Source organism: Panulirus ornatus, chromosome 18 (genome assembly GCF_036320965.1).
Source record: "Panulirus ornatus isolate Po-2019 chromosome 18, ASM3632096v1, whole genome shotgun sequence".
In the NCBI taxonomy this organism is placed as follows: domain Eukaryota; kingdom Metazoa; phylum Arthropoda; class Malacostraca; order Decapoda; family Palinuridae; genus Panulirus; species Panulirus ornatus.
The window spans coordinates 42,534,516-42,562,296 of record NC_092241.1 but is presented as its reverse complement, the minus strand read 5'-3'; the positions used below and the strand labels follow the sequence as shown (position 1 = coordinate 42,562,296).

The 27,781-nt window shown below is 40.4% G+C and overlaps 1 protein-coding gene across 1 annotated transcript in view; it reads right to left on the bottom strand.

Moving 5' to 3' along the window:
* Positions 1-27,781, bottom strand: part of Syx5 (syntaxin 5) — a 105,805-nt gene that overhangs the window by 10,606 nt on the left and 67,418 nt on the right. The window contains exon 6 of the mRNA XM_071672995.1: positions 19,170-19,525. Coding sequence (XP_071529096.1) covers positions 19,170-19,525 — 356 coding nt within the window. The remainder of the gene's footprint in view (positions 1-19,169; positions 19,526-27,781) is intronic.

The following is a 27,781-nucleotide window of genomic DNA, read 5'->3' as shown; positions in this document are numbered from 1 at the left end:
AAACAAAGCTCAAGGGTAAAGGGGAAGAATGGTTTGGAAAAGTCTTTGGAAGTAAAGTCAGGGGTTGGTGAGAGGACAAGAGCTCAGGAAGGGGTAGCAATACTGAAGCAGGAGTTATGGGAGTATGTGATAAGGAATAAGAAAGTAAATTCTAGAATGATGTGGGTAAAACTGAAAGTGGATGGGGAGAGATGGGTGATTATGCACCTGGTAATGAGAAGAAAGATCATGAGAGGCAAGTGTTTTGGGAGCAGATGAGTGAGTATGTCAGCAGCTTTAGTGCATGGGACCGGATATGAGTGATGGGTAATTGAAATGCGAAGGTGAGTAATGTGGCAGTTGAGGGGATAATTGGTGTACATGGGGTATTCAGTGTTGTGAATGGAAATGGTTAAGAGCTTGTGCATTTGTGTGCTGAAAAAAAGACTGGTGATTGGGAATACCTGGTTTAAAAAGAGAGATATACATATATGTACACATGTGAGTAGGAGAGATGGTCAAAGGGCATTATTAGATTATGTGTTAATTGACAGGAAAGGAGTGTAAAAGAGAGACTTCTGGATGTTAATGTGCTGAAAGGGGCAGCTGGTGGGATGTTAGATCACTATCTTGTGGAGGCAAAGGTGAAGATTTGTCAAGGGTTTTCAAAAAGGAAGAGAAAATGGGGAGAAAAGAGTGGTGAGAGTAAATGAGCTTGGAAAGGAGACTTGTGTGAGGAAGTATCAAGAGAGATCGAGTGTAGAATGGCAAAAGGTGAGAGCAAATGAGGTGAGGAACGGGATGCATTTAGGGAAGCAATGATGCCATGTGCAAAAGATGCATGTGGAATGAGAAAGGTGGGAGATAGGCAAATTAGAAAGGGTAGTGAGTGGTGGAATGAACAAATAAAGCTGTTAGTGAAAGACAAAAGAGAGGCATTTGGATGATACTTACAGGGACAGAGCGCAATTTACTGGGAAATTTAAAAAAGAAAGTGGCAAGAGGTCAAGAAGAAGGTGCAAGGGTTGAAAAAGTGGGCAAATGAAAGTTGGGATAAGTATCATTAAACTTTAGGGAGAATATAAAGATGTTGTGGAACAAATGGGAACACTGGTGAAGAGGTTCAGGGGGAAAGTGATAACAGGTAGTGATGAAGTGAGGTATTGGAGTGAGTACTGTCAAGGTTTGTTAAATATGTTTTGGTCGGGGTGGTGGCAAAGCGAGAGGCTCAGGGAGAATGGTCTGGTTAAGAGAGAAGAGGTAGTGAAAGCTTTACGGAGGATGACATCCAGCAAGGAGGCAGGCGTGGATGGTACTGCAGTGGAATTTATTAAGAAAGGGGGTGACAGTGTTGTTAATTGGTTGGTAAGAAATTCAGTGTATTTATGGATCATAGTGAAGTGCGAGCGGACTGGCAGAATGCATGCATCGTGCCATTGTGCAAAGGCAAAGGGGATAAAAGTGAGTGTTCAAACTACAGAAGCATCAGTTTGTTGAGTATTCCTGGGACACTGTATGGGAGGGTATAAATTGAGAGGGTGAAAGCATGTACAGAGCATCAGATTGGGAAAGAGCAGTGTGGTTTTAGAAAAGGTAGAGGATGTAAGGATCAGGTGTTTGCTTTGAAGAATGTGTGTGAGAAATACTTAGAAAAACAGATGGATTTGCATGTAGCATTTATGGATCTGAAGATGGCATCTGATAGGGTTGATAGAGATGCTTTGTGGAAGGTCTTAAGAGTATATAGTCTGGGAGGTAAGCTGCTAGAAGCAGTGAAAAGTTTTTATCAAGGATGTAAGGCATGTGTACAAGTAGGAAGAGAGGAGTGATTGGTTCCCAGTGAAGGTTGGGCTGTGGCAGGGGTGTGTGATATTCCCATGGTTGTTTGTTTATGGATGGGGTGGTTAGGGAGGTAAATGCAAGTGTTTTGGAGAGGGGCAAGTATGCAGTCTGTTGTGGACGGGAAGGTCTTGGAGGTGAGTCTGTTGTTCGCTGATGATACAGCTCTAGTGGCTGATTTGAGGAAGCAACTGCAGATGTTGGTGACTGAGTTTGGAAAAGTGCATGAAAGGAGAAAGTTGAGAGTAAATGTGAATAAGAGGGACAAGTTAATTGGGATGTAAGTTTGAATGGAGAAAAATCGGATATCTGGGAGTGGACTTAGCACCAATTGGAACCATGGAAGTGGGGGAAGGGGCGAAGGTTTTCAGAGTGATGAAGAATGTGTGCAAGGAGAGAACGTTATCTTGGAAAGCAAAAATGGATGGAAACAAAAAGACTGTGGCTGTGAGAGCAAAAGAGGGTGTGTTGAAATGGTTTGGACATATGGAGGGAATGAGTGAGGAAAGGTTGACAAAGGTATCAAGGAGAAGCAGGACATCAAACTGGAGGTGGAAGGATAGAGTGACAAAGATTTTGAGTGATCAGGGTCTGAACATACAGGAGGGTGAGAGGCGTGCAAGGAATGGAGTGAATTGGAACAATGTGATATACCAGGGTCGACTTCCTGTCAATGGACTGAAGCAGGGTATGTGAAACGTCTGGGATAAACCATGGAAAGGTCTGTGGGGCCTGGATGTGAATAGGGAGCTGTGGTTTCAGTGAAATACATATGGCAACTAGAGATTGAGTGGAAACGAATGTGGCCTTTTTTTTTTTTTTTTTGCCTGTTTTCCTAATGCTACCTCGCTGAAACAGAGGGTGGCGATGCTGTTTCCTGTGGGGTAGGGTAGCACCAGGAATGGATGAAGGCAAGCAAATATGAATATGTACATGTGTATATATGTATATGTCTGTGTATGTGTATATTTAGTTTATATGTTGATATGTATATGTCTGTGTGTATGGGCATTTATGCACATATATGTGTATATGAGCGGATGGGCTGTTCTTTGTTTGTTTCCTGGCACTACCTCGTTGACACAAGAAACGGCAATCAAGTATAATAAAATAGATTGAATAATAATAATAGTAATAATAATAATAATAAATAATAATAATAATAATAATAGTAATAATAATAATAATGACTATTTATTGCTTATGAGCAAGTGAGCCAGCTACCAGCTAACTTAGCCAATTTTGCTCTAAAATATTTGCAGTCATATATTTTTATTTATTTATTTATTTTGCTTTGTCGCTGTCTCCCACGTTTGTGAGGTAGCGCAAGGAAACAGACGAAAGAAATGGCCCAACCCACCCCCATACACATGTATATACATACACGTCCACACACGCAAATATACATACATACCTATACATCTCAATGTACACATATATATGCACACACAGACATATACACACGTACACAATTCACACTGTCTGCCCCTACCCACTCCCATCACCACCTCGCCACACATGGAATAACATCCCCCTCCCCCCTCATGTGTGCGAGGTAGCGCTAGGAAAAGACAACAAAGGCCCCATTTGTTCACACTCAGTTCCAGCTGTCATGCAATTTGCAGTTATATAATTTTAACCAAAAGAACTTGGCTGTGAACATCTTGAGGACTATATGAATAATCAGTGTGGAATATTGTCTATTTCTAATGTTACAGTTATGTTGTAATTCAAAGCAGAGAGAATCAGAAGTAACAATAGCAAGTCAAGGAAAAAATTTCATTAAGACTCAATGTGGAGTAAGGAAAAGTGGTACTGCTAAGATATTTCATGAAGTAAATTTAGAATATATTTTTGGTTCTGAGAGACTTCCCTCTAAAAGGAAGGATATCAGAGAAGAATTGAGAGATGAAACACCTCAATGATGAATGAATCTTGAGAGACATTAGCAAGTTCAAATGAAAGAATACAATAATCAGAAGTAGAAATCAAGAAACTGAGGCACTTCCAATGATTAGAAAAAGATTCAGCAACTATTTGCAAAAGTTAGAGAACTGAATATTGTACAAGAACATGACAACAAAATCAAAGCAGCTGTCATAAATGATGACAACCAGGAAAGCTGGACCCAAGATATTTTAGAGTATAGAGCAACATGAAATTATCTGACTCATACAAACGAGCTGGGCATTAGAGATCAAAAACTATGGATGCAAATGGAAGACAATTCTGGGTCTGAGGAAGAGGGACCTAGAGAGGACACAGATATAATGTACCAAAGATCTGGAGAAACTTGGTAAGTAAGACATGAGTAAATTACTATGCAATGTTAAGCATCAACATCCTCTGTTTGAGACAGAACTATTTGGGAATGTCTGGCAAAAGATTTAATCCCTAACCTAAGGAACTAAAAATTTAGGGGGTTCTTAGTACGGAAGTTTAATAAAAAATGAAAAATTAATTTTAGTCATTAATCAAAAATTAATATTTGGTGCAAGACACATATAAACCTGGTGGTGTGCTCCCTGGGTTATAGCTACTGATTTGACAAAATGTAATTTTCTTGGGTGTTTGACCACCTCTATGCTTAGTTATGTAACTTGCACACATTTATTTCCATTTTACAATAATTATACACTTCATACTTTTAGGAACTCTTTGTAACATGATAAGCAGTAAAGACCAAATAATAATTAGTATTTAGAATAATTCAATACTTGCCAGGTACAGTAGGGTCAGGATAGTACAACCTGATGGGCTGAATCTGATACAGCACTAGTGACTACGTTAATATATAATGTGAGCCATTGTGATGAACATTAGTCAAGCTGGCTGTGTGGTGCACAATACCCAAGCCACACTACCCACTGTCACTTTTCTGAAGGCTCCAGTCACAGACAAAACTCCACATCAAGGCTAGGCCATAATTGAAATATTGAGAGAATTAGTTAATGGAAAAAGACAAGGGAAAGTATTTAAGAATCTTTGAAAAAGTGAAAAACCTGTCTTTTGAAAAGTGCTTGGTCATAGTTACATGAGAGAGTAGGGAGTTTGAGGGCTTTGATGTATAGGGAAAGAAGCAGGTATCAAAATGGCCCAACCTTGGGTTGCCAATGGCTACACAATAATCATGATACACGGCAGTTTACTGAGTATAATTATCAGGGTACTGATTACAATATTCTTCACAAATATTCATCACACATTTGTTGCATGATACGGTAATTTTTTTTTCATACACACCAATTCCTGCGTTAGCAGGGTAGCGTCAAGAACAGAGGACTGAGCCTAAGAGGAAATATCCTCACTTGGCCCCCTTCTCTGTTCCTTCTTTTGAAAGATTAAAAATGGAAGGGGAAGATTTCCAGCCTCCCACTCCCTCCCCTTTTAGTCACCTTATATGACACCCAGGGAATACTTGGGAAGTACTCTTTCTCCCGTATCCCCAGGGATAAATTGTACTTATAAAATTATATCTATCCATTATTCTTTTCAATAAACATGTGTTTGGTAGGTTTTTGACTAATTTCTGCATTAGAAATAAATTATATATTAAGAATAATGGAAAAGTGGGTAGTGCATTTGTAGACAAGCAAGTTGTGATTGATTATTTAGGGTTCAAGTCAATGATGTTTTACTTGGTGAATGATATGGTAAATCATAGTCTTTACATATTTTTTCAATAAATTACCTTCGATAAGTTCATACCTTGAACCTCAGGATAGGGAAGAAATACTACTACCCATGTATCTCCTGCATGTTGTAAAAGGTGACTTAGAGGGGCAGAAACGGGGGGCTACAAATGTTACACTCCTGCATTATTTCAAAAAAATGATAAACAGAGAAAAGAACCAAATAATGATCTTTAATCCTCTAAGGCCCAGTCATCTGTCCTAGATGCTACTTTGCTCACGTGGGAAATAGCAAATATGTAAGAAAGAAGTTTTTACCTAATACATGAACTAATTACATATTCAGATCTAATACAGAAAATGGCTTTACCTTGCTCTACTGTTCAAAAAATTCAGTAAATTATTTCTCATACATGTTTGTCATATCCTGTGTTATAAGTAAGACAAAGCAGGGAAAAGAAGAAAAGGCTTCACTTGCTCACATTCAACCTCTAGCTATCAGTGCATTGTACTGAAACCAGATCCCCCTATCCACAATCTGGTCACACAGACCTTTCTGCAATTTCCCCCAAATGCTCCAAATGCCATGGTTCAGCCCACTGATGGCACATCATTCTTGTACACTATATTGCTACCATTCGCTCTATCTCTTGCATGCCTTACATCTTCATGTACGTTCAGGCCCTGAACCTTTTAAGTATCTTTCACTCCAAACCTCCTTCTTGGTTTTCCCCTTTTCCTTGTTTCCTCTACTTCTGATAATATATACCTTCTAAGTCATCCTCTTCACCTGTCCAAACCATTTCAGCACACCCTCTTCTACTCTCTCATTTACTCATTTATGCTTCACCACTTACTACCTCTTTCTCACTCTCTCATTTCTTATTCAACCAACATCTCTTCATACCACATGTCCTTAAATATTCCATTTCCAACACATTCACCCTCTTAACTGATTAATAAGCAAACAGTTAAGTTAATTAACTGATCCAACACTTCCACTTGCTATTCTCAGGCATTTCATTTCTAAAATGTCCAACCTCTTCTGTTCTCATGACTCTTGGCTAAGAATCAGATTCATACAACACCAACAGGACTACTTTTTCTTTAAGCATACCCTTCTTTGGACTCACAAAGACTTCTTTTACAAACTTCTTAGTGTGCCCAGGAACTTAGTCCCATCTTCCATCACATGACTTGCTTCAGCTCCAATGGTTCCATCCACTGCCAAAATCACTCCCACATAACTAAAGCAGTCCACTTAATCCAGGTCTTACCCATTCAAATTTACTTTCAAATCATTGTGCTTCATTCCCTTGCTGCACTTCATTACCTTACTTTTGTTCACATCCACTCTCAATTCTCTCCCTTCACATAAACTCTCAAAGTCTGTCACCAGTTTCTAAAGTTTCCCCCTTGAGTCTGGCAACATCTGCAAACACCATCTAATTCATCTCTGTTACACCATGGACCTGCCTCTCATGTAACCATCTACCTCTCATCCCCATCCACAAATATATTAAACAACCATGATGACATTATACAGATACTTGATGCACTTTTACCAAAAACCAATTATTCTCCTTCCAACTTGAAAATATGCCTAACGTCTTGGGAGCTCCCACCTGTTGACCCCTCTCAAGAGCAATCAATTTGCAGTACTCAGTGACTTGCATGAAAACAGTGAAGGCAACTATTCCATGATTATAGAGATTCACTGGTCAGAAATCTAGGTAAACACACAGCAGGGAATTCAAGAGCTAAGAGAACAGTCCATGTCTATCCTGGTGCCAGAATATCCCACATTAAACAAAAGGTTAAAGACATTAAAGTACCAACCAAAAAGTCATGTTTAGTGGCAAAAATGCTTATCATAAGAATACAAATTCAAAAGTTACCACAGAAGAATATTATGAACTGACTGGCACCCTGAAAGATAGATCTTATGGAACTGGTATAGTTGCTGGTATAGTTGGTGTGCCCCCTTGACATAATGTAAGTAACTATGCCTTAAGTAGAGCATTAGGAGTAAATGAAGGACTGAAATGCTTGTACATGGCTTTTAACACTGGCTTTGTAGACTTTTGGCTCTACTTCATAGGAGATAGGGCATAACACAGCAGAGATGGCATTCACCTGAGCAATAAAGTGACAGTACTCTTCCATCTATCTATATCTCTAACACCTGTTTCCGACTGGAACTCCCTCAAGGGGGTGGCCATAGCAATAGGGTCTCCATAATTAGTAAACTCAAGTGCTGCTTCGTAGCCATTAGCACCTCACCCTCAAAAGGTTCACTAGCAAAGGGTAGCTCTATTGCAGTGTTTGCAGAGGCCCTTACCTAATGTTCCTACTGACTAGTACTACCTAATGCTCCTGCCTACTACTATCCCAACTACTACTATCTGCTGCTAATTCCATTTTGCTAATAGACAAGGCTAGAGCATAGAGATCACCAATGGAAGATCTAGAGTTATGAAAAATGAGTTGCATGAGTAAAGTGTTATAAGAAGAGATTGTATGCTTGTGGACATAATGCCAGTAGTCCACACATGGGTGAGGCAGAATGTAAAAACAGCTGCTAGGGTCAGAGGAGTGCAACTTGACGACCACTGAAGTGCTGGCTTGCTTAGCAGCTGTCACCAACTCTTAGCTATGCGAATCAAAGATCTAACTGCCTTACAACTGCAGAAGAAAATTTTTGTTGAGGCCCGGTACATGATGGTGTGCTGACCACATCAAATGAGCAGTTGAGGTCAGGTCATATTACATCCACAAGAGATGTCAGATCAAATCCCATCCCCACCCCACTGGATGGCGATGAAAAGGAGGCGAGTCATCGGGGTTACCAAGTCATACCACCAACCTTGTATGGAAACCAATCCAGAAAATCAAGCGGATTTTAGATGAACATAAGATCCATCTGAAACAAAATAGCTGAACTGCATTGTTCGGTAAACAGAGAACACGTTGATGTCACTGGTTTAACAGAAACATTTCTGAACACGAAAAGCAAAAATCTAATTAGTGAATACAATCTATCAGACTACAAATTAACTGTAAGGGATAGAGAGAGTTGAGATGGCAAAACTGCACAGTATGTAAAATCTTACCTAAACCCCACTGAAAATCAGGCTACAGGATCTGCTGCTGTTGACTGTGTGATCAGATTAGCACAGAATTTTCCAACATTACATAAATGTGTTCAGACACCCAAGTCAGCCACCAAATATTGACAATGTCATGTATGAAAGTTTACAATGAGCAATACAGGATAAAGACTTGATTATTGGGGATTTTAATCTCTGAGAAATCAACTGGCAAACTATCTCAAGTGTAGAAAGTGAATCTGCTAGACTTATCAACTCTGTTGAAGACAATATTCTGTACCAAACTGTCACCAAGCTGATGAGGGAAGCTAATAACTTTAGTTCTTGCATCCAAGGAGCTCTTTGTAACAATTACCTGTGTTCAAGAACATCTAGGCACCATAACATGGTTAGGTCTGATGTATATATCAAAAGTGACTCCTCTAAAACCAGTATTATTACCTCTACTTTCAAAATGGGTTCATGTCCAGAGGAATTATGGGCCTGTTCAAAGCACCGCCTTGACACATTCATTCCAATGAACAACAGAAACAATACATTGAACAATGTGTTGGAATGGCATTCCTCATATATGGCATGAACTATATGATGCAGATATAAACTCTAAAAGCTTAAGAATCAGACAATAACCCAAATATTGCAGTGCAATATAAAATCAGGAGACATGAAAACACTTTTGAAAAAAAAAGCCAAGAGAGAACACAAAGAGAGTATTACAAGACATGGTAATAAAGATCCTAAAAGATTTTATGTAGCATTCATGGATCTGGAGAAGGCATATGATAGAGTTGATAGAGATGCTCTGTGGAAGGTATTAAGAATATGTGGTGTGGGAGGCAAGTTGTTAGAAGCAGTGAAAAGTTTTAATCGAGGATGTAAGGCATGTGTACGTGTGGGAAGAGAGGAAAGTGACTGGTTCTCAGTGAATGTAGGTTTGCGGCAGGGGTGTGTGATGTCTCCGTGGTTGTTTAATTTGTTTATGGATGGGGTTGTTAGGGAGGTGAATGCAAGAGTTTTGGAAAGAGGGGCAAGTATGAAGTCTGTTGTGGATGAGAGAGCTTGGGAAGTGAGTCAGTTGTTGTTCGCTGATGATACAGCGCTGGTGGCTGATTCATGTGAGAAACTGCAGAAGCTGGTGACTGAGTTTGGTAAAGTGTGTGAAAGAAGAAAGTTAAATGTGAATAAGAGCAAGGTTATTAGGTACAGTAGGGTTGAGGGTTAAGTCAATTGGGAGGTAAGTTTGAATGGAGAAAAACTGGAGGAAGTAAAGTGTTTTAGATATCTGGGAGTGGATCTGGCAGCGGATGGAACCATGGAAGCGGAAGTGAATCATAGGGTGGGGGAAGGGGCGAAAATCCTGGGAGCCTTGAAGAATGTTTAGAAGTCGAGAACATTATCTCGGAAGGCAAAAATGGGTATGTTTGAAGGAATAGTGGTTCCAACAATGTTGTATGGTTGCGAGGCGTGGGCTATGGATAGAGTTGTGTGCAGGAGGGTGGATGTGCTGGAAATGAGATGTTTGAGGACAATGTGTGGTGTGAGGTGGTTTGATCAAGTAAGTAATGTAAGGGTAAGAGAGATGTGTGGAAATAAAAAGAGTGTGGTTGAGACAGCAGAAGAGGGTGTTTTGAAATGGTTTGGGCACATGGAGAGAATGAGTGAGGAAAGATTGACCAAGAGGATATATGTGTCGGAGGTGGAGGGAACGAGAAGTGGGAGACCAAATTGGAGGTGGAAAGATGGAGTGAAAAAGATTTTGAGTGATCGGGGCCTGAACATGCTGGAGGGTGAAAGGTGGGCAAGGAATAGAGTGAATTGGATCGATGTGGTATACCGGGGTTGACGTGCTGTCAGTGGATTGAATCAGGGTACGTGAAGCGTCTGGGGTAAACCATGGAAAGTTGTGTGGGGCCTGGATGTGGAAAGGGAGTTGTGGTTACGGGCATTATTGCATGACAGCTAGAGACTGAGTGTGAACGAATGGGGCCTTTGTTGTCTTTTCCTAGCGCTACCTCGCACACATGAGGGGGGCGGGGGAGGGTATTCCATGTGTGGCAAGGTGGCGATGGGAATGAATAAAGGCAGTGTGAATTGTGTGCATGGGTATATATGTATGTGTCTGTGTGTATATATATGTGTACATTGAGATGTATAGGTATGTATATTGGCGTGTGTGGACGTGTATGTATATACATGTGTATCCTTGTGCTACCTCGCAAACGTGGGAGACAGCGACAAAGCAAAATAAATAAATAAATAAATATCAATAATAGAAACTGATAGAGACTGAGACTGAGTGTGAACGAATGTGGCCTTTGTTGTCTTTTCCTAGCGCTACCTCATGCACATGCAGGGGGAAGGGGTTGTCATTTCATGTGTGGCGGGGTGTTGACGGGAATGAATAAGGGCAGACACTATGAATTATGTACATGTGTATATATGTATTTGCCTGTGTGTGTATATATATGTATATGTTAAGATGTATAGGTATGTATGTGTGCTGTGTCAGGATGTGTATGTATATACATGAGTATGTGGGTGGGTGGGGCCATTCTTTCGTCTGTTTCCTTGCGCTACCTCGCTAATGTGGGAGACAGCGACAAAGTATAATAAATAAATAAATAAATAATTTTTTCATCTATTTTACTTTATCACTGTCCTCCGTGTTAGCGAGGTAGTGCAGGGACACAGACGAAAGAATGGCCCAACCCACCCACATACACATATATATACATACACATATATACAATCCAATACATCTCAATGTATACATATATATACACAAACAGACATATACATATATACACATGTACATAATTCACACAGTCTGCCTTTATTCATTCCCATCGCCACCCCACCACACATGAAATAACAACCCCCTCCCCCCACATGTGCGCGAGGTAGCGCTAGGAAAAGACAACAAAGGCCACATTCGTTCCCACTCAGTCTCTAGCTGTCATGTAATAATGCACCGAAACCATAGCTCCCTTTCCACATCCAGGTCCCACAGAACTTTCCATGGTTTACCCCAGACGCTTCACATGCCCTGGTTCAATCCATTGACAGCACGTCGACCCCGGTATACCACATCATTCCAATTCACTCTATTCCTTGCACCCCTTGCATCCTCCTGCATGTTCAGGCCCCAATCACTCAAAATCTTCTTCACTCCATCTTTCCACCTCCAATTTGGTCTCCCACTTCTCGTTCCCTCCACCTCTGACACAAATATCCTCTTGGTCAATCTTTCCTCACTCATTCTCTCCATGTGCCCAAACCATTTCAAAACACCCTCTTCTGCCCTCTCAACCACACTCTTTTTATTACCACACATCTCTCTTACCCTATTATTATTTATTCGATCAAACCACCTCACACCACACATTGTCCTCAAAAATCTCATTTCCAGCACATCCACCCTCCTCTGCACAACTCTATCTATAGCCCACGCCTCACAACCATATAACATTGTGGGGCTGTCATGTAATAATGCACCAAAACCATAGCTCCCTTTCCACATCCAGGTCCCACAGAACTTTCCATGGTTTACCCCAGACACTTCACATGCCCTGGTTCAATCCACTGACTGCACGTCGACCCCAGTATACCACATCATTCCAATTCACTCTATTCCTTGCACGCCTTTCATCCTCCTGCATGTTCAGGTCCCGATCACTCAAAATCTTTTTCAATCCACCCTTCCACCTCCAATTTGGTCTCCCACTTCTCCTCGTTCCCTTCACCTCTGACACATATATCCTCTTGGTCAATCTTTCCTCACTCATTCTCTCCATGTGACCAAGCCATTTCAAAACACCCTCTTCTGCTCTCTCAACCACACTCTTTTTATTACCACACATCTCTCTTACCCTATTATTACTTATTCAATCAAACCACCTCACACCACATACTGTCCTCAAAAATCTCATTTCCAGCACATCCACCCTCCTCTGCACAACTCTATCTATAGCCCACACCTCGCAACCACAAAACATTGTTGGAACCACTATTCCTTCAAACATACCCATTTTTGCTTTCCGAGATAATGTTTGCGACTTCCACACATTCTTCAATGCTCCCAGAACTTTTGCCCCCTCCCCCACCCTGTGATTCACTTCCGCTTCCATGGTTCCATCCGCTGCCAAATCTACTCCCAGATATCTAAAACACTTCACTTCCTCCAGTTTTTCTCCATTCAAACTTACCTCCCAATTGACTTGTCCCTCAACCCTACTGTACCTAATAACCTTGCTCTTATTCACATTTACTCTCACTTTTTTCTTTCACACACTTTACCAAACTCAGTCACCAGCTTCTGCAGTTTCTCACATGAATCAGCCACCAGCGCTGTATCATCAGCGTACAACAACTGACTCACTTCCCAAGCTCTCTCATCCACAACAGACTGCATACTTGCTCCTCTTTCCAAAACTCTTGCATTCACCTCCCTATCAACCCCATCCATAAACAAATTAAACAACCATGGAGGCATCACACATCCCTGCCACAAAGCAATAATAAAAAATATATAAGGAGTGGAAGAGGACCCTTCATAAATGAGAATGGGAAACCAGTGTAGATGATAAAAGCATAACAACCACCCAGAGCAATTTTTTTTTGCTCTATTTTGACACTAGAAAGCAATTATATGAAATTTGAGACAGCAATAAACAGCACTCACATGATACCAGAATTCACTATCACAGTTAGAGAAGTACTAACGCAGATAGATAAGTTGAAGGCTAATGAAAGTCCAGGTCCTAATTGCTCCTATCCTCAAGTAATTAAAACCATCAAATACGAAACTGCCAAACCATTAACTTACATTTTCAATAATCTTTTTAAGTTGGGACACTCCCACAGGACTGGAGACTGCCAGATGTCACTCCTATAAACAAAAAGGGATGCCACAAACTGCTTGGCAATTACCATCCTATTAGTCTCAATAATCATATGTAAACTTCTGGAGTCGATTATTAAAGATAAAATCAAAGACTATCAGGAACAACACAGTCTGGTCAATAATACACGGCATGGTTTTAGAAGGTGCAGATCATGTCTCATAAACTAACTTGAATTTCATCATAAATTATTCAATTCCCATGGCATGACAAAGGCAACTGGTATTATATTTCTGGACTTCCAGAAAGCATTTGACAAAGTTCCCCATGTTAAACTGATGCATAGATCCAGGCCTAGGGGATTACTGGCAGCATCGGAAAATGGATAGAAGCCTGGTTATGTGACAGGAGACAGAGAGTTGAATGGTGAATCATCAACATGGTCATCCATTACTAGTAGGGTTCCCCAGGGTCCGTACTTGGGCCTATGCTTTTCATCAAAGTTCAGCAATGCCACATTAAATGAAGACAGGCTAAGATTAAAGTGGATCTACATAAAATTGCCGTATGGTCTAAAAATTGGCAAATGCCAATTAACATCAACAAATGTTAACTATTACAAGTATGAAACCTGAACCAAAAAACTGATTATGCAGTGATGGCTGACAACATAGAGGACATCCAGAGAATGAGGAATTTTGGGGTCACTGTCTCCAACTTCAAATTCTCCCAGCATTTGTAACAATGCTGCCAAGAAAGCAAATAGGATTACAGAATCTATTAACAGAAACTTTACATAGAAAAGCAAAGATGTGATATTGCCACTACATCTAAGTCTAGTTAGACCACACCTTGAACTTGCAGTGCAGTTTTGGGCTCCCTATTTAAGCAAGGATATTCATAAATTGGAAGCAGTGCTGCGAAGGGCAACTAAATTAATTCCTTCCTTGCATTTCAAACTGGATGAGGAGAGATTGCAAGAAGTAAACTTGCTTTCCCTAACAAGAGGCATTTCTAAAGCATATTAATAGAATGCTTTAAAATACTTAAAGGATTCAACAACATTGATACTGAAAATTTCTGTACAGTAGTGCCAGCACTACCATGAGGAAATAGACAGAAACTTAGAGGTCATCAAGTTAAATTGGACTGAGACATATTTCTTTACCAACAACATTACTGATGCGTGGAATAAGCTCCCACAAAATGTTGTGTTGTTCACAACACCCTTAGTATCTTCAAAATTAGACTTGATCCTCATTTGTCACTCTCAAGTACTGAATAACTCATTAATCAATCATCATAATGCAGTAGTATATCATGCTTCCTTCTCAAAAATCAATCTCTCGCAGGTCATGTAGTAAAAACATGCCAAAATTGATTAACTTGCATATCATGTACCATTCTTCAACATCAGGAATAACATAGATATGGTAAGGTGAGAGGCTGGAGGTCAAGTTTATCCTTACTATTGTTTTTATTACAAGTCTTTTTAACAAAAAGTGAAGGGATACATATCATGGTGATGGGATGCATGACACATTCATTGTTCATTCTATCTTAGGACTTTCCTATAAAAATTCCCTCAGGCAAATTAACTCAGCAAGGCATTTTGTTTCTACCCATTTTCCATCTAACATGTTGCCAAAGGGAGTGAAGGGTGGGAAGACAGCCTTGGCTGTACTATCCTTTTCTTCTTCCGCTTCTAAGGAGACAGCATTTTCTTTTCTTTAAAGTAGTGTTCAGGCGAGACCCCCTTGCTTGGACCATGGATCTCTGTACTTCCTATAACTCTCCTAATAAAATCTCCTTACTGCATTCACTGAATTTCTATTTACCCCATACATTCATAGCAACTTCCACAAGGTGCACTTTGTCAACACAGGTCAGGTAGGTTTGCAAGCATGTAATATTAAGTTTCATATATGGGGATCCATGGAGGCGACAAGTGAACGACAACATACAGGATTTAAAGAAACAGAAACTATTGGTCTTTATGCATTATACATGGCAGCTAGAGTGGTTGTATGTGATTGATGCCATTTCTTTATCAGTTCCTGGTGCTACCTTGCTGATGTGGGAAATGGTGAACATGTATGAAAGAAAGAAAAAGACAAATCTCCTATTAAAGAAAGTACATTTCCCTTGCAAACCTACAAGCATAAAGCCAAAAGTTTCATATCACTACAAACCTTGATTCTAAACATCAAAATTCTCTAAACCTATTATAATCAAAATGCAATCCTCATATTTAAAAAAAATCAGTGATGCCTGAGCACATATATAAAATAATATTTCATTAGTTTTTCCTAAGGGCAGAAACCCACTTTCATATCTGAATTTCTTATTAAAAACAGAAGGCATAATCCTTTAGTACAGTACAAGTTTGTTGCCACCTTCCCTATAAATGGCAGGCTTGATATGTAATATACATGTCATGTCTCCAAAAGGGTAAAGATGTGACCCTGGAGTCCACCAGTTATGCCAGAGTAAAAGGGATGAGTGACAGAGAGTGATAGCTTTGAATGTTAATGAGATGACTGGTGAGAGTAAAAGGAGAGAGCTTAAGGAGAAATTCAAAAATCGGACTTCGTATTTGCTAAGGATTAGGGAAACCATAGCGTTGGGAAGAGAGTATGGAGCAAAAATGGAATTGATGAGTGCATGCTGAGGGAGGGTGTAGACTGTAGAAGGAGTGGTATGGATGGTAATTAACGAAAATTATCAGGGAAGAGGAAAAGATGGATATGAAATTATGCAATCACCAAGAGTATGGGAGGGTTACAGAGCATGGATGGACTGGATCAAGAATGGTGTGGGGGAAAGAAAACAGTAGAATTTGTGAAACCTGCATGGGTATATGTGCATGTGGACAAGAAAACTGTGTGAGGTAAGGTTGAAGTGAAGCATTTCTGGAGAAATCTGAAAGATTGTAAAACTGGTTTTGACAATATAAGGGCAGTTATGATGGGTAATATGGATGCAAATGTACAAGTGATAAAACTGGCAGGACAGTTGATAAATGGGGAGTGCCTAGAATAAATAAGAAAGGAAGTTATATTTTGGATGTCTGTGCTGAGAGGGGTTTATTCCTTGCAAACACCATTTTTTCAGCACAAGCCAATCCACAGGTCTACATGGATGAGAAATGATGGAAGAGAAGAACAAAAGGGTTTGACTATGTTGTACTGGAAGAAAGCTTGTACAGGAATATTTGAGAGGAATCTTTGGAGACTGAACATTTTGCAGTTCATGTGGTGGTGAGGATCAAAGAGAAGTTGAGCTATGGAATAAGGAAGAATGGAGATGTAAAAGTGTTGGAAAGCACAAAGATAAATTAGAAAGAATGTGAAAAGTATGAAAGAAAGTGACCAAAAGTTTAGATTGAAGTGCAGTAAATGTAGGGAAGCAGTCATATGTGAATGATGTGTATAAAATGTTTAGAGATAGACTGTTAAAGGCTGCAGAATTAGTAGCTGGATGCAAGGTTGTGAGACATAAAAAATAAAAGTGGAAATACATGGTAGCCAGATGAGATCAGAAATGCTGTGGAAGACAGGAGAAAGGCATATGGGTGATTATTCGAAAGGAAAGTACCAGTGGTAGTTAGTAAAGGTGGAGGGAAGAATATAGGCTGTGTAAGTTGGGTGTAAGGATGCTAACAGATGCAAGAGAGTTGACTGATAGAGCAATGGAAGTAACTGAATGTAGAATAAGCAAGGTGCAAGAAGATTTCAGGAAAGACAGTGGATGTGTGGTTCAGATTTTTGTGGCAAAAATGACTGTGGGAGGGTATCTACTGAAAGGTAAGAAGCTGTATGCAGCTTTTATGGATCTGGAGAAAGTGTATGACAAGTTGGGTGGAATGTGTTACGGATATATGGGGTATGGGGACAACTGGTGGATGATGTGAAAGCCTTCTATAGAAAGAGCACTGAGTGAAAGTTTTGGTATACATGTGGGTGTGAGGCAGGATTATGTGATGTCATAGTGACTTTTTAACATATATAGGGAAGAATCATAAGGGATGAAAGCAAAGATAGCGTGTTATGGTGAGGTATGGTGGCTAGTGAGAAGCCGGTATGCAGATGATACTATGTTGCTTGCTGAAAGTGAATAGTTGCAGAAAGTTGTGTATTTCATCATGTGTATAAGCATAGGTGATTGAAGGTAAATGCGAGTCAAAGTAAAAGCAATGGTGTATAACAAGAAACAGAGTTAAAGTATAGATTTTGCAAAGCTATTTAGGGTGAAAGAAGAAAGTGTACTAAACTATGTTACAGATACAGGGGCAGAAAGACTGGAAGAGGTGAGGGAGTTTAAGTAATTAGGAGCTATCTTGAGTAAGTTTGGTGATATGGAAGGACAGATAAGGAAGAGAGCAGTACATAGTAGACGAGTCATTGACTTCCTTGACAGAATAATGAATGGCTGTGGTGTAAGTACAGAAGTGAAGAAAGGTTAAGGGACAACACAGTTCTCCTGACCCTGGCCTATGCACCTGAAACATGGACATGGAATGAGTCATATAAGTCAAGAATCCAGGCTGCAGAAATGAGCTACCTGAGAGAAGCTTGTAGTATGAGTAAATGGAATGAAGAAAGAAATGAGGTGGTGTATGAGAGATATGGTATGGTAGGGAATGCATAGGGAATGAATTGTGGAGTGGAAGAGTGGGTGAAATGTAAAACTTTGCAGTGGTTTGGGGATATGGAGAGAATGTACGATGGGAAGTTCATGAGAAAAGTGTATGCTAATATGATTAAAGGAGGTGGTGTGAGAGGAAGACTACCAGTGACACAGGGAAACAGAATGAAAGAATACTGGAGGGACAGAAATGGTGGAAGAATGCATGGAATGGTGTATGTGAGGTAGGCATTTAAGGGCAGGGATTAGTGGAGACCCTTTTGATTGTTGGTAGTTATAGGAGGGAAGTGGTATCAGATATATGGATTGATAGAAGGACAGATATCTCCAAAAAGCATAACTAATGAAAATCAGCTTTGACCATGAAAGGCCTATTCCTGTACTTCAAAAACTGTAAGCTCTGATATCTGAGATGGCTGTCCTCCAAGGTCTCTTTAGTGATTCAGTTCAGCTCAAGACATTAAAATTGGGAACCAATGAAGCAATTAACCAGAATTTAGTGTAGCATGATGGTGCAGGATGAGACATCTGCTAGTTTGCTTTGACCACTTGGCCCTTGACTGAATGACCCTCTAGCAGTTGTTACTCAGAGCCATTAACTAACAATTTGTCTAGATAACTGGGCCTCTGTTCAGAGAGTCACCAGAAGAAAAGTATCAAGAAAGGATATTCCTTCACAATATGCATTTGTCAATTTACAGTAACAAATTAAAAAAAAAAAAGTTTTTCACAAGCGAAATTACCCTCAAACTGTCCTGTGCAATACTATACTATCTGATATATAGTACATCTTTTGACATGAATGATACCAAAAGAGTCAGAAGAACCTGCAAGAAAGTCCTTCTATCTAGGCTCAGAACAGCATATTTAAAACAGATTTCAGGTACCCACTGAAAGATAAGATTAAGATGAGACATTAGGTCTGCAATTCACTGCTTAAAACAATAAAAAGTTGACAACACTATGATTAAGTGAACTTTGACTGTGCTCAAAATACCTTCTTGAACTACAATCAAATAGCTCAAGTCCAAAGATGAGAGAATAATATCTGTATGAGCCTGAAAACAAAAGAGGTAACAGGGTGAAGAGAATACATAAAATTCCAGTGAACTGTTACTGACCTATGCACTAGTTCTTCTTGTTCCTTGACCATGGTGGCTAACTGCGTAAACATCTGACCAAGTTCCACAATAGTTGATTCAATAGTACGCATTGTGTCTGCACGACTCTGTAGGTATGTATCCTGTTCTTCCATGAGCTGTAGCTGCTGATGATATGCACTGCCATTTCCCAAGTTAATGGCTACTTCACCATTACTACTACTCTGTTCTGTGGATGATGTGTAGGCTACTGCTGCTGCCTCATCTGCCAAAAGGACTGATCCTTGGTGGTGACCAGCTACAGCTCCAGGTGGTAGTTCACCACTCACTACTCCACCAGTAAAATGCTCTCGACGTTCAGCTTGTTTCTTTAGGTTCTGGTGATGGTTATACGATTAAGAATGTTAAAGAGAGACTGATAATACAGACAAAACATTTTTGAACAACATATCTACTAGCCAACACTCAAGACATTAAAAAAGGTGAATATTGTATGTTTCATATGACAAATAATTCACACTATTAGTTACACCCATATTTTACTGAAAAAGAACTCTTATCAGATAGAATAAACTTAAAAATCTATAAATCAGTCAGTTTAAAAAATATAACATGTTAGAAATCCTTGTACAGAGTACTCTGTTTAGCATTATACGATCAGGACTACTTCATTTCAGATGCACTAAATGCAAGATTTTGTTAAGCTATTCAAGACATGTTGCAGAAAACTTCCTTCAAATAATGTACTGATCTCATTTGTAATGAGACAACTGATGACAATATCACTTGACAAATTTTCACATAATGCATATATACTGCATTAAACATTTACATAAAGACAAAATAAAGTGCATAACTAAGATATGAATGATTCTTTTAAGCACTATAACAATGTCAGTCAGAGGTGACATCAATCACACACCATTGCCTCTAACAGCTGTAATAATGAAGTTAAGTTACCAACCTGACACGGTGGCTCACCCCATTTGACTTGGCTGACCTCATCTAGGTCAACAGTTTAGCAGTGTTCTTTTGGGGGGTCTTATAGTTCAATTATGTTTGGTGATGTAAAGGACACAGGGAATATGGAAACTTGAGTACAACAACAACAGTGCCTCCAGGAATTTATGTCAGGAGTCACATGACTCAAGAGTTTAGGTACCATAGTGGTACACTTGCTGTTTAATGCAAGTCAATTTCCTGATTGTTTTGCTTGCCTTCAGTGATGCCCAGGTTTATAAGGGGCAATCAGGTCACAACACAAAGGTAGTCCTCGAGAGTAAAGGAGGTGAAAACACAACTAATGAATGGTTTTGTTGTGGAAGAGGTGTCACTGTTTGGTGGAGGCCAGAAGAAGGAGCCAAGTCATATTACTTGGCATAATGAGGGTGCAAAAATATTGGAGAGGCAAAAATGAACCAAACACTTGCATCTTCTCTAAGAGATGCTTCAATATGATTTAATTTGTGTGATTACCAAAATCAGAGAATTTGCCCTCAGTAGATGAGCTATTATCCTCATTTGTGTATCTGCATAGTCAGCACTATCATATTCATCACTTAGCACACTATGGGCAAAGCTATTATCCTCATTTGTGTATCTGCACAGTTATCACTATCATATTCATCACTTAGCACACTATGGGCAAAGCTAATATCCTCATTTGTGTATCTGCAAAGTCATCACTATCACTCATCACTTAGCACATTAGGGAAAAAAATGTAAAATAAACAAAAATAAGGCAGGTGCTCACAGCTCATCTAAAAGATGCCTCACTACGCTGTTATCTGCAGATGTAAATTGGTGCTTCTAATGCATCTTTCTAGAAAATGATGCCTACTATACTCTTGTCTACAAAAATGATAGAAAACATATCTGGAATCCTACAAGAGTTACCTTGGGATAATAATTTTCAGAGCATAAGCAACCTGAGTTAACTATGATCCATAAAAGCTGCATACATCTTATTATTCATTTTTGTTAGATACATTTCCACAGTCACTCTGCAAAAATCTGATCCACACACCCCTTACCATTCCCAAAACTCCTTGCTCCTCAATCATTCTGCATTCAGTCACTTTCACCACTATATCAATCAACACTCTTGCATACACTTTTCCTTTAGTACTTAACAAACTTATTCCATGCTTTTTCCTTTAGTACTTAACAGACTTATTCCATGCTATCACAAATTCCTCCTCCACACTTCAATATTTTAAGCATAGTTCACACTTTCTGCTCCCTACTTCAACATTTCAGCCATAGTCCTGTCCACTCCAATTGCTGTTCCTACCATCAACCTCATTATCATCCATTTTACCTCTCTTCTTGCTAAAACCCCCTGCATTTGTATCCTTTTCCTTCTATCCTCCACACCCATGCATATAACAACTTGCTGCCTCACATTCTCCCACATTTATGTTCTTCAAAATACTCTTTCCATCTACTTTTCACTTCCTCCTTTTGATTCATCAACTCCCTTACTTCTCACATTTACATTTTCACTCTTACATCTACCTCTTTCTTTTCTCACCTCCTTTCTGAGCAATTTCTTATTTCCCCAAAACTTTTCACTCAACTTTCTTCAAAAATCTTCATCTCTTTCTTAGCTTCCCTCTATCAGCTTCTTAATGCTCCACTTACACATCTTATATTCTTCTCTCCTTTGCTGAACTTCCTCTAGTACTTCCCTTTAGAGCAATCTACCACGTGCTTCTTCTTCACTGACACTCATTTCTTCTTTTATTCTTATAGTTTCCAGCCTTGTATCCAACTACCAATTCTACAACCTTTAACAGCCTTTCTCTAAATATTTTAAACACCTCATTCACACATGACTGCATCCCTATATTTACTGTACTCTCATGTAAACTTTTTGTCACCCTTCCTTCATACTCCTCCCTGCATTCTTTCTGATTCATCATCTCACATACTAACACTATGACCTTTTCAATCTTCCTTGTGCTTCATCTTCAATTTTCCCTGACCCTCACCTCCACAAGAACTGCAAAATGGGCAGAATCTCCAAAGAATCTTACAACTTTTTTCAACCTTTCATCCACCTCCACAATAGTTAATCAAACTCTTTTGTTCTTATCTTCCACTTCCATCATTTCTCATCCACATATCAAACTCTTTTGTTCTTATCTTCCACTTCCATCATTTCTCATCAACATATCACACTCTTTTGTTCTTATCTTCCACTTCCATCATTTCTCATCCACATATATCAGTGGATCATCTTGTGATGAAAAAAGGCATTTGCAATGAATGTACCCCTCTCAACGAAGACAACCAAAACTTAACTTCCATTCTCATTCATTCCTGGCACTCCCTGTTAAACAACCATCTTGTCAGTTTCATCACATCCCAGCTTTGCAATGATATCACCCTTTCTCTCTCTCTCTAATCCACTTTTACGGTCATTCAAATTTCTCCAGAAATGCTTCATTTCAAGGCGGCAGGTTTGGATGGTATTGCAGTGAAATATATCAAAAAAAGGGGGTGACTGTGTTGTTGATTGGTTGGTGAGGATATTCAGTGTATGTATGGCTCATGGTGAAGTGCCTGAGGATTGGGGGAATGCATGCATAGTGCCACTGTGCAAAGGCAAAGGGGATAAAGGCAAGTGTTCAAATTGCAGAGATATAAGTTTCTTGGGTATTCCTGGGAAATTATATGGGAGGGTATTGATTGAGAGGGTGAAGGCATGTACAGAGCATCAGATTTGGGAAGAGCAGTGTGGTTTCAGAAGTGGTAGAGGATGAGTGGATCAGGTGTTTGCTTTGAAAAATGTATGTGAGAAATACTTAGAAAAGCAAATGGATTTGTATGTAGCATTTATGGATCAGGAGAAGGCATATGATAGAGTTGATAGAGATGCTCTGTGGAAGGTATTAAGAATATATGGTGTGGGAGGTAAGTTGTTAGAAGCAGTGAAAAGTATTTATCTAGGTTGTAAGGCATGTGTACGAGTAGGAAGAAAGTGACTGGTTATCAGCGAATGTTGGTTTGCGGCAGGGGTGCTTGATGTCTCCATAGTTGTTTAATTTGTTTATGGATGGGGTTGTTAAGGAGGTGAATGCATGAGTTTTGGAGAGAGGGGCAAGTATGCAGTCTGTTCTAGGTGAGAGGGCTTGGGAAGTGAGTCTGTTGTTGTTCGCTGATGATACAGCGCTGGTGGCTGATTCCGGTGAGAAACTGCAGAAGCTGGTGACTGAGTTTGGTGAAGTGTGTGAAAGAAGAAAGCTGAGAGTAAATGTGAATAAGGTTATTAGGTACAGTAGGGGTGAGGGACAAGTCAATTGGGAGGTAAGTTTGAATAGAAGAAAAACTGGAGGAAATGAAGTGTTTTAGATATCTGGGAGTGGATTTGGCAGTAGATGGAACCATGGAAGCGGAAGTGAGTCACAGGGTGGGGGAGGGGGCAAAAGTTCTGGGAGCGTTGAAGAATGTGTGGAAGGCAAGAACATTATCTCGGAAAGCAAAAATGGGTATGTTTGAAGGAATAGTGGTTCCAACAATGTTATATGGATGTAAGACATGGGCTATATATAGGGTTGCGCAGAGGAGGGTGGATGTGTTGGAAATGAGATGTTTGAGGACAATATTTGGTGTAAGGTGGTTTGATCGAGTAAGTAATGAAAGGGTAAGAGAGATTTTTTCTTTTTTTTTTTGCTTTGTCGCTGTCTCCCGCGTTTGCGAGGTAGCGCAAGGAAACAGACGAAAGAAATGGCCCAATCCACCCCCATACACATGTATATACATACGTCCACACACGCAAATATACATACCTACACAGCTTTCCATGGTTTACCCCAGACACTTCACATGCCTTGATTCAATCCACTGACAGCACGTCAACCCCGGTATACCACATCGCTCCAATTCACTCTATTCCTTGCCCTCCTTTCACCCTCCTGCATGTTCAGGCCCCGATCACACAAAATATTTTTCACTCCATCTTTCCACCTCCAATTTGGTCTCCCTCTTCTCCTCGTTCCCTCCACCTCCGACACATATATCCTCTTGGTCAATCTTTCCTCACTCATTCTCTCCATGTGCCCAAACCATTTCAAAACACCCTCTTCTGCTCTCTCAACCACGCTCTTTTTATTTCCACACATCTCTCTTACCCTTACGTTACTTACTCGATCAAACCACCTCACACCACACATTGTCCTCAAACATCTCATTTCCAGCACATCCACCCTCCTGCGCACAACTCTATCCATAGCCCACGCCTCGCAACCATACAACATTGTTGGAACCACTATTCCTTCAAACATACCCATTTTTGCTTTCCGAGATAATGTTCTCGACTTCCACACATTCTTCAAGGCTCCCAGAATTTTCGCCCCCTCCCCCACCCTATGATCCACTTCCGCTTCCATGGTTCCATCCGCTGCCAGATCCACTCCCAGATATCTAAAACACTTCACTTCCTCCAGTTTTTCTCCATTCAAACTCACCTCCCAATTGACTTGACCCTCAACCCTACTGTACCTAATAACCTTGCTCTTATTCACATTTACTCTTAACTTTCTTCTTTCACACACTTTACCAAACTCAGTCACCAGCTTCTGCAGTTACTCACATGAATCAGCCACCAGCGCTGTATCATCAGCGAACAACAACTGACTCACTTCCCAAGCTCTCTCATCCCCAACAGACTTCATACTTGCCCCTCTTTCCAAAACTCTTGCATTCACCTCCCTAACAACCCCATCCATAAACAAATTAAACAACCATGGAGACATCACACACCCCTGCCGCAAACCTACATTCACTGAGAACCAATCACTTTCCTCTCTTCCTACACGTACACATGCCTTACATCCTCGATAAAAACTTTTCACTGCTTCTAACAACTTGCCTCCCACACCATATATTCTTAATACCTTCCACAGAGCATCTCTATCAACTCTATCATATGCCTTCTCCAGATCCATAAATGCTACATACAAATCCATTTGCTTTTCTAAGTATTTCTCACATACATTCTTCAAAGCAAACACCTGATCCACACATCCTCTACCACTTCTGAAACCACACTGCTCTTCCCCAATCTGATGCTCTGTACATGCCTTCACCCTCTCAATCAATACCCTCCCATATAATTTACCAAGAATACTCAACAAACTTATACCTCTGTAATTTGAGCACTCACTCGTATCCCCTTTGCCTTTGTACAACGGCACTATGCACGCATTCCGCCAATCCTCAGGCACCTCACCATGAGTCATACATACATTAAATAACCTTACCAACCAGTCAACAATACAGTCACCACCTTTTTTAATAAATTCCACTGCATTACCATCCAAATCTGCTGCCTTGCCGGCTTTCATCTTCCGCAAAGCTTTTACTACCTCTTCTCTGTTTACCAAATCATTTTCCCTAACCCTCTCACTTTGCACACCACCTCGACCAAAACACCCTATATCTGCCACTCTATCATCAAACACATTCAACAAACCTTGAAAATACTCACTCCATCTCCTTCTCACATCACCACTACTTGTTATCACCTCCCCATTTGCGCCCTTCACTGAAGTTCCCATTTGCTCCCTTGTCTTGCGCACTTTATTTACCTCCTTCCAGAACATCTTTTTATTCTCCCTAAAATTTAATGATACTCTCTCACCCCAACTCTCATTTGCCCTTTTTTTCACCTCTTGCACCTTTCTCTTGACCTCCTGTCTCTTTCTTTTATACGTCTCCCACTCAATTGCATTTTTTCCCTGCAAAAATCGTCCAAATGCCTCTCTCTTCTCTTTCACTAATACTCTTACTTCTTCATCCCACCACTCACTACCCTTTCTAATCAACCCACCTCCCACTCTTCTCATGCCACCAGCATCTTTTGCGCAATCCATCACTGATTCCCTAAATACATCCCATTCCTCCCCCACTCCCCTTACTTCCATTGTTCTCATCTTTTTCCATTCTGTACTCAGTCTCTCCTGGTACTTCCTCACACAAGTCTCCTTCCCAAGCTCACTTACTCTCACCACCCTCTTCACCCCAACATTCACTCTTCTTTTCTGAAAACCCATACAAATCTTCACCTTAGCCTCCACAAGATAATGATCAGACATCCCTCCAGTTGCACCTCTCAGCACATTAACAACCAAAAGTCTCTCTTTCGCGCGCCTGTCAATTAACACGTAATCCAATAACGCTCTCTGGCCATCTCTCCTACTTACATAAGTATACTTATGTATATCTCGCTTTTTAAACCAGGTATTCCCAATCATCAGTCCTTTTTCAGCACATAAATCTACAAGCTCTTCACCATTTCCATTTACAACACTGAACACCCCATGTATACCAATTATTCCCTCAACTGCCACATTACTCACCTTTGCATTCAAATCACCCATCACTATAACCCGGTCTCGTGCATCAAAACCACTAACACACTCATTCAGCTGCTCCCAAAACACTTGCCTCTCATGATCTTTCTTCTCATGCCCAGGTGCATATGCACCAATAATCACCCATCTCTCTCCATCAACTTTCAGTTTTACCCATATTAATCGAGAATTTACTTTCTTACATTCTATCACATACTCCCACAACTCCTGTTTCAGGAGTACTGCTACTCCTTCCCTTGCTCTTGTCCTCTCACTAACCCCTGACTTTACTCCCAAGACATTCCCAAACCACTCTTCCCCTTTACCCTTGAGCGATCGGAGCCTGAACATGCAGGAGGATGAAAGGCGTGCAAGGAATAGAGTGAACTGGAACGATGTGGTATACTGGGTTCGAAGAGCTGTCAAGGGATTGAACCAGGGCATGTGAAGTGTCTGGGTTAAACCATGGAAAGTTGTGTGGGGCCTGGATGTGGAAAGGGAGCTGTGGTTTCAGTACATTATACATGGCAGCTAGAGACTGAGCGTGAATGAATGTGGCCTTTGTTGTCTTTTCCTAGCACTAACTCGTGCATGTGTGGGAGGAGGGGGTTGTAATTTCATGTGTGGCAGGGTGGCGACGGGAATGAATAAAGGCAGCAAGTATGAATTATGTATATAAATATATATATATACATAATAGGGGATAAGGGAGAAAGAATACTTCCCACGTATTCCCTGCGTGTCGTAGAAGGCGACTAAAAAGGGAGGGAGCGGGGGGCTGGAAATCCTCCCCTCGTTTTTTTTTTTAATTTTCCAAAAAAAGGAACAGAGAAGGGGGCCAGGTGAGGATGTTCCCTCAGAGGCCCAGTCCTCTGTTCTTAACGCTACCTTGCTGATGCGGGAAATGGCGAATAGTTTGAAAAAAAAAAATATATATATATATATATATATATTTTTTTTTTTTTATACTTTGTCGCTGTCTCCCGCGTTTGCGAGGTAGCGCAAGGAAACAGACGAAAGAAATGGCCCAACTCCCCCCCATACACATGTACATACACACGTCCACACACGCAAATATACATACCTACACAGCTTTCCATGGTTTACCCCAGACGCTTCACATGCCTTGATTCACTCCACTGACAGCACGTCAACCCCTGTATACCACATCGCTCCAATTCACTCTATTCCTTGCCCTCCTTTCACCCTCCTGCATGTTCAGGCCCCGATCACACAAAATCTTTTTCACTCCATCTTTCCACCTCCAATTTGGTC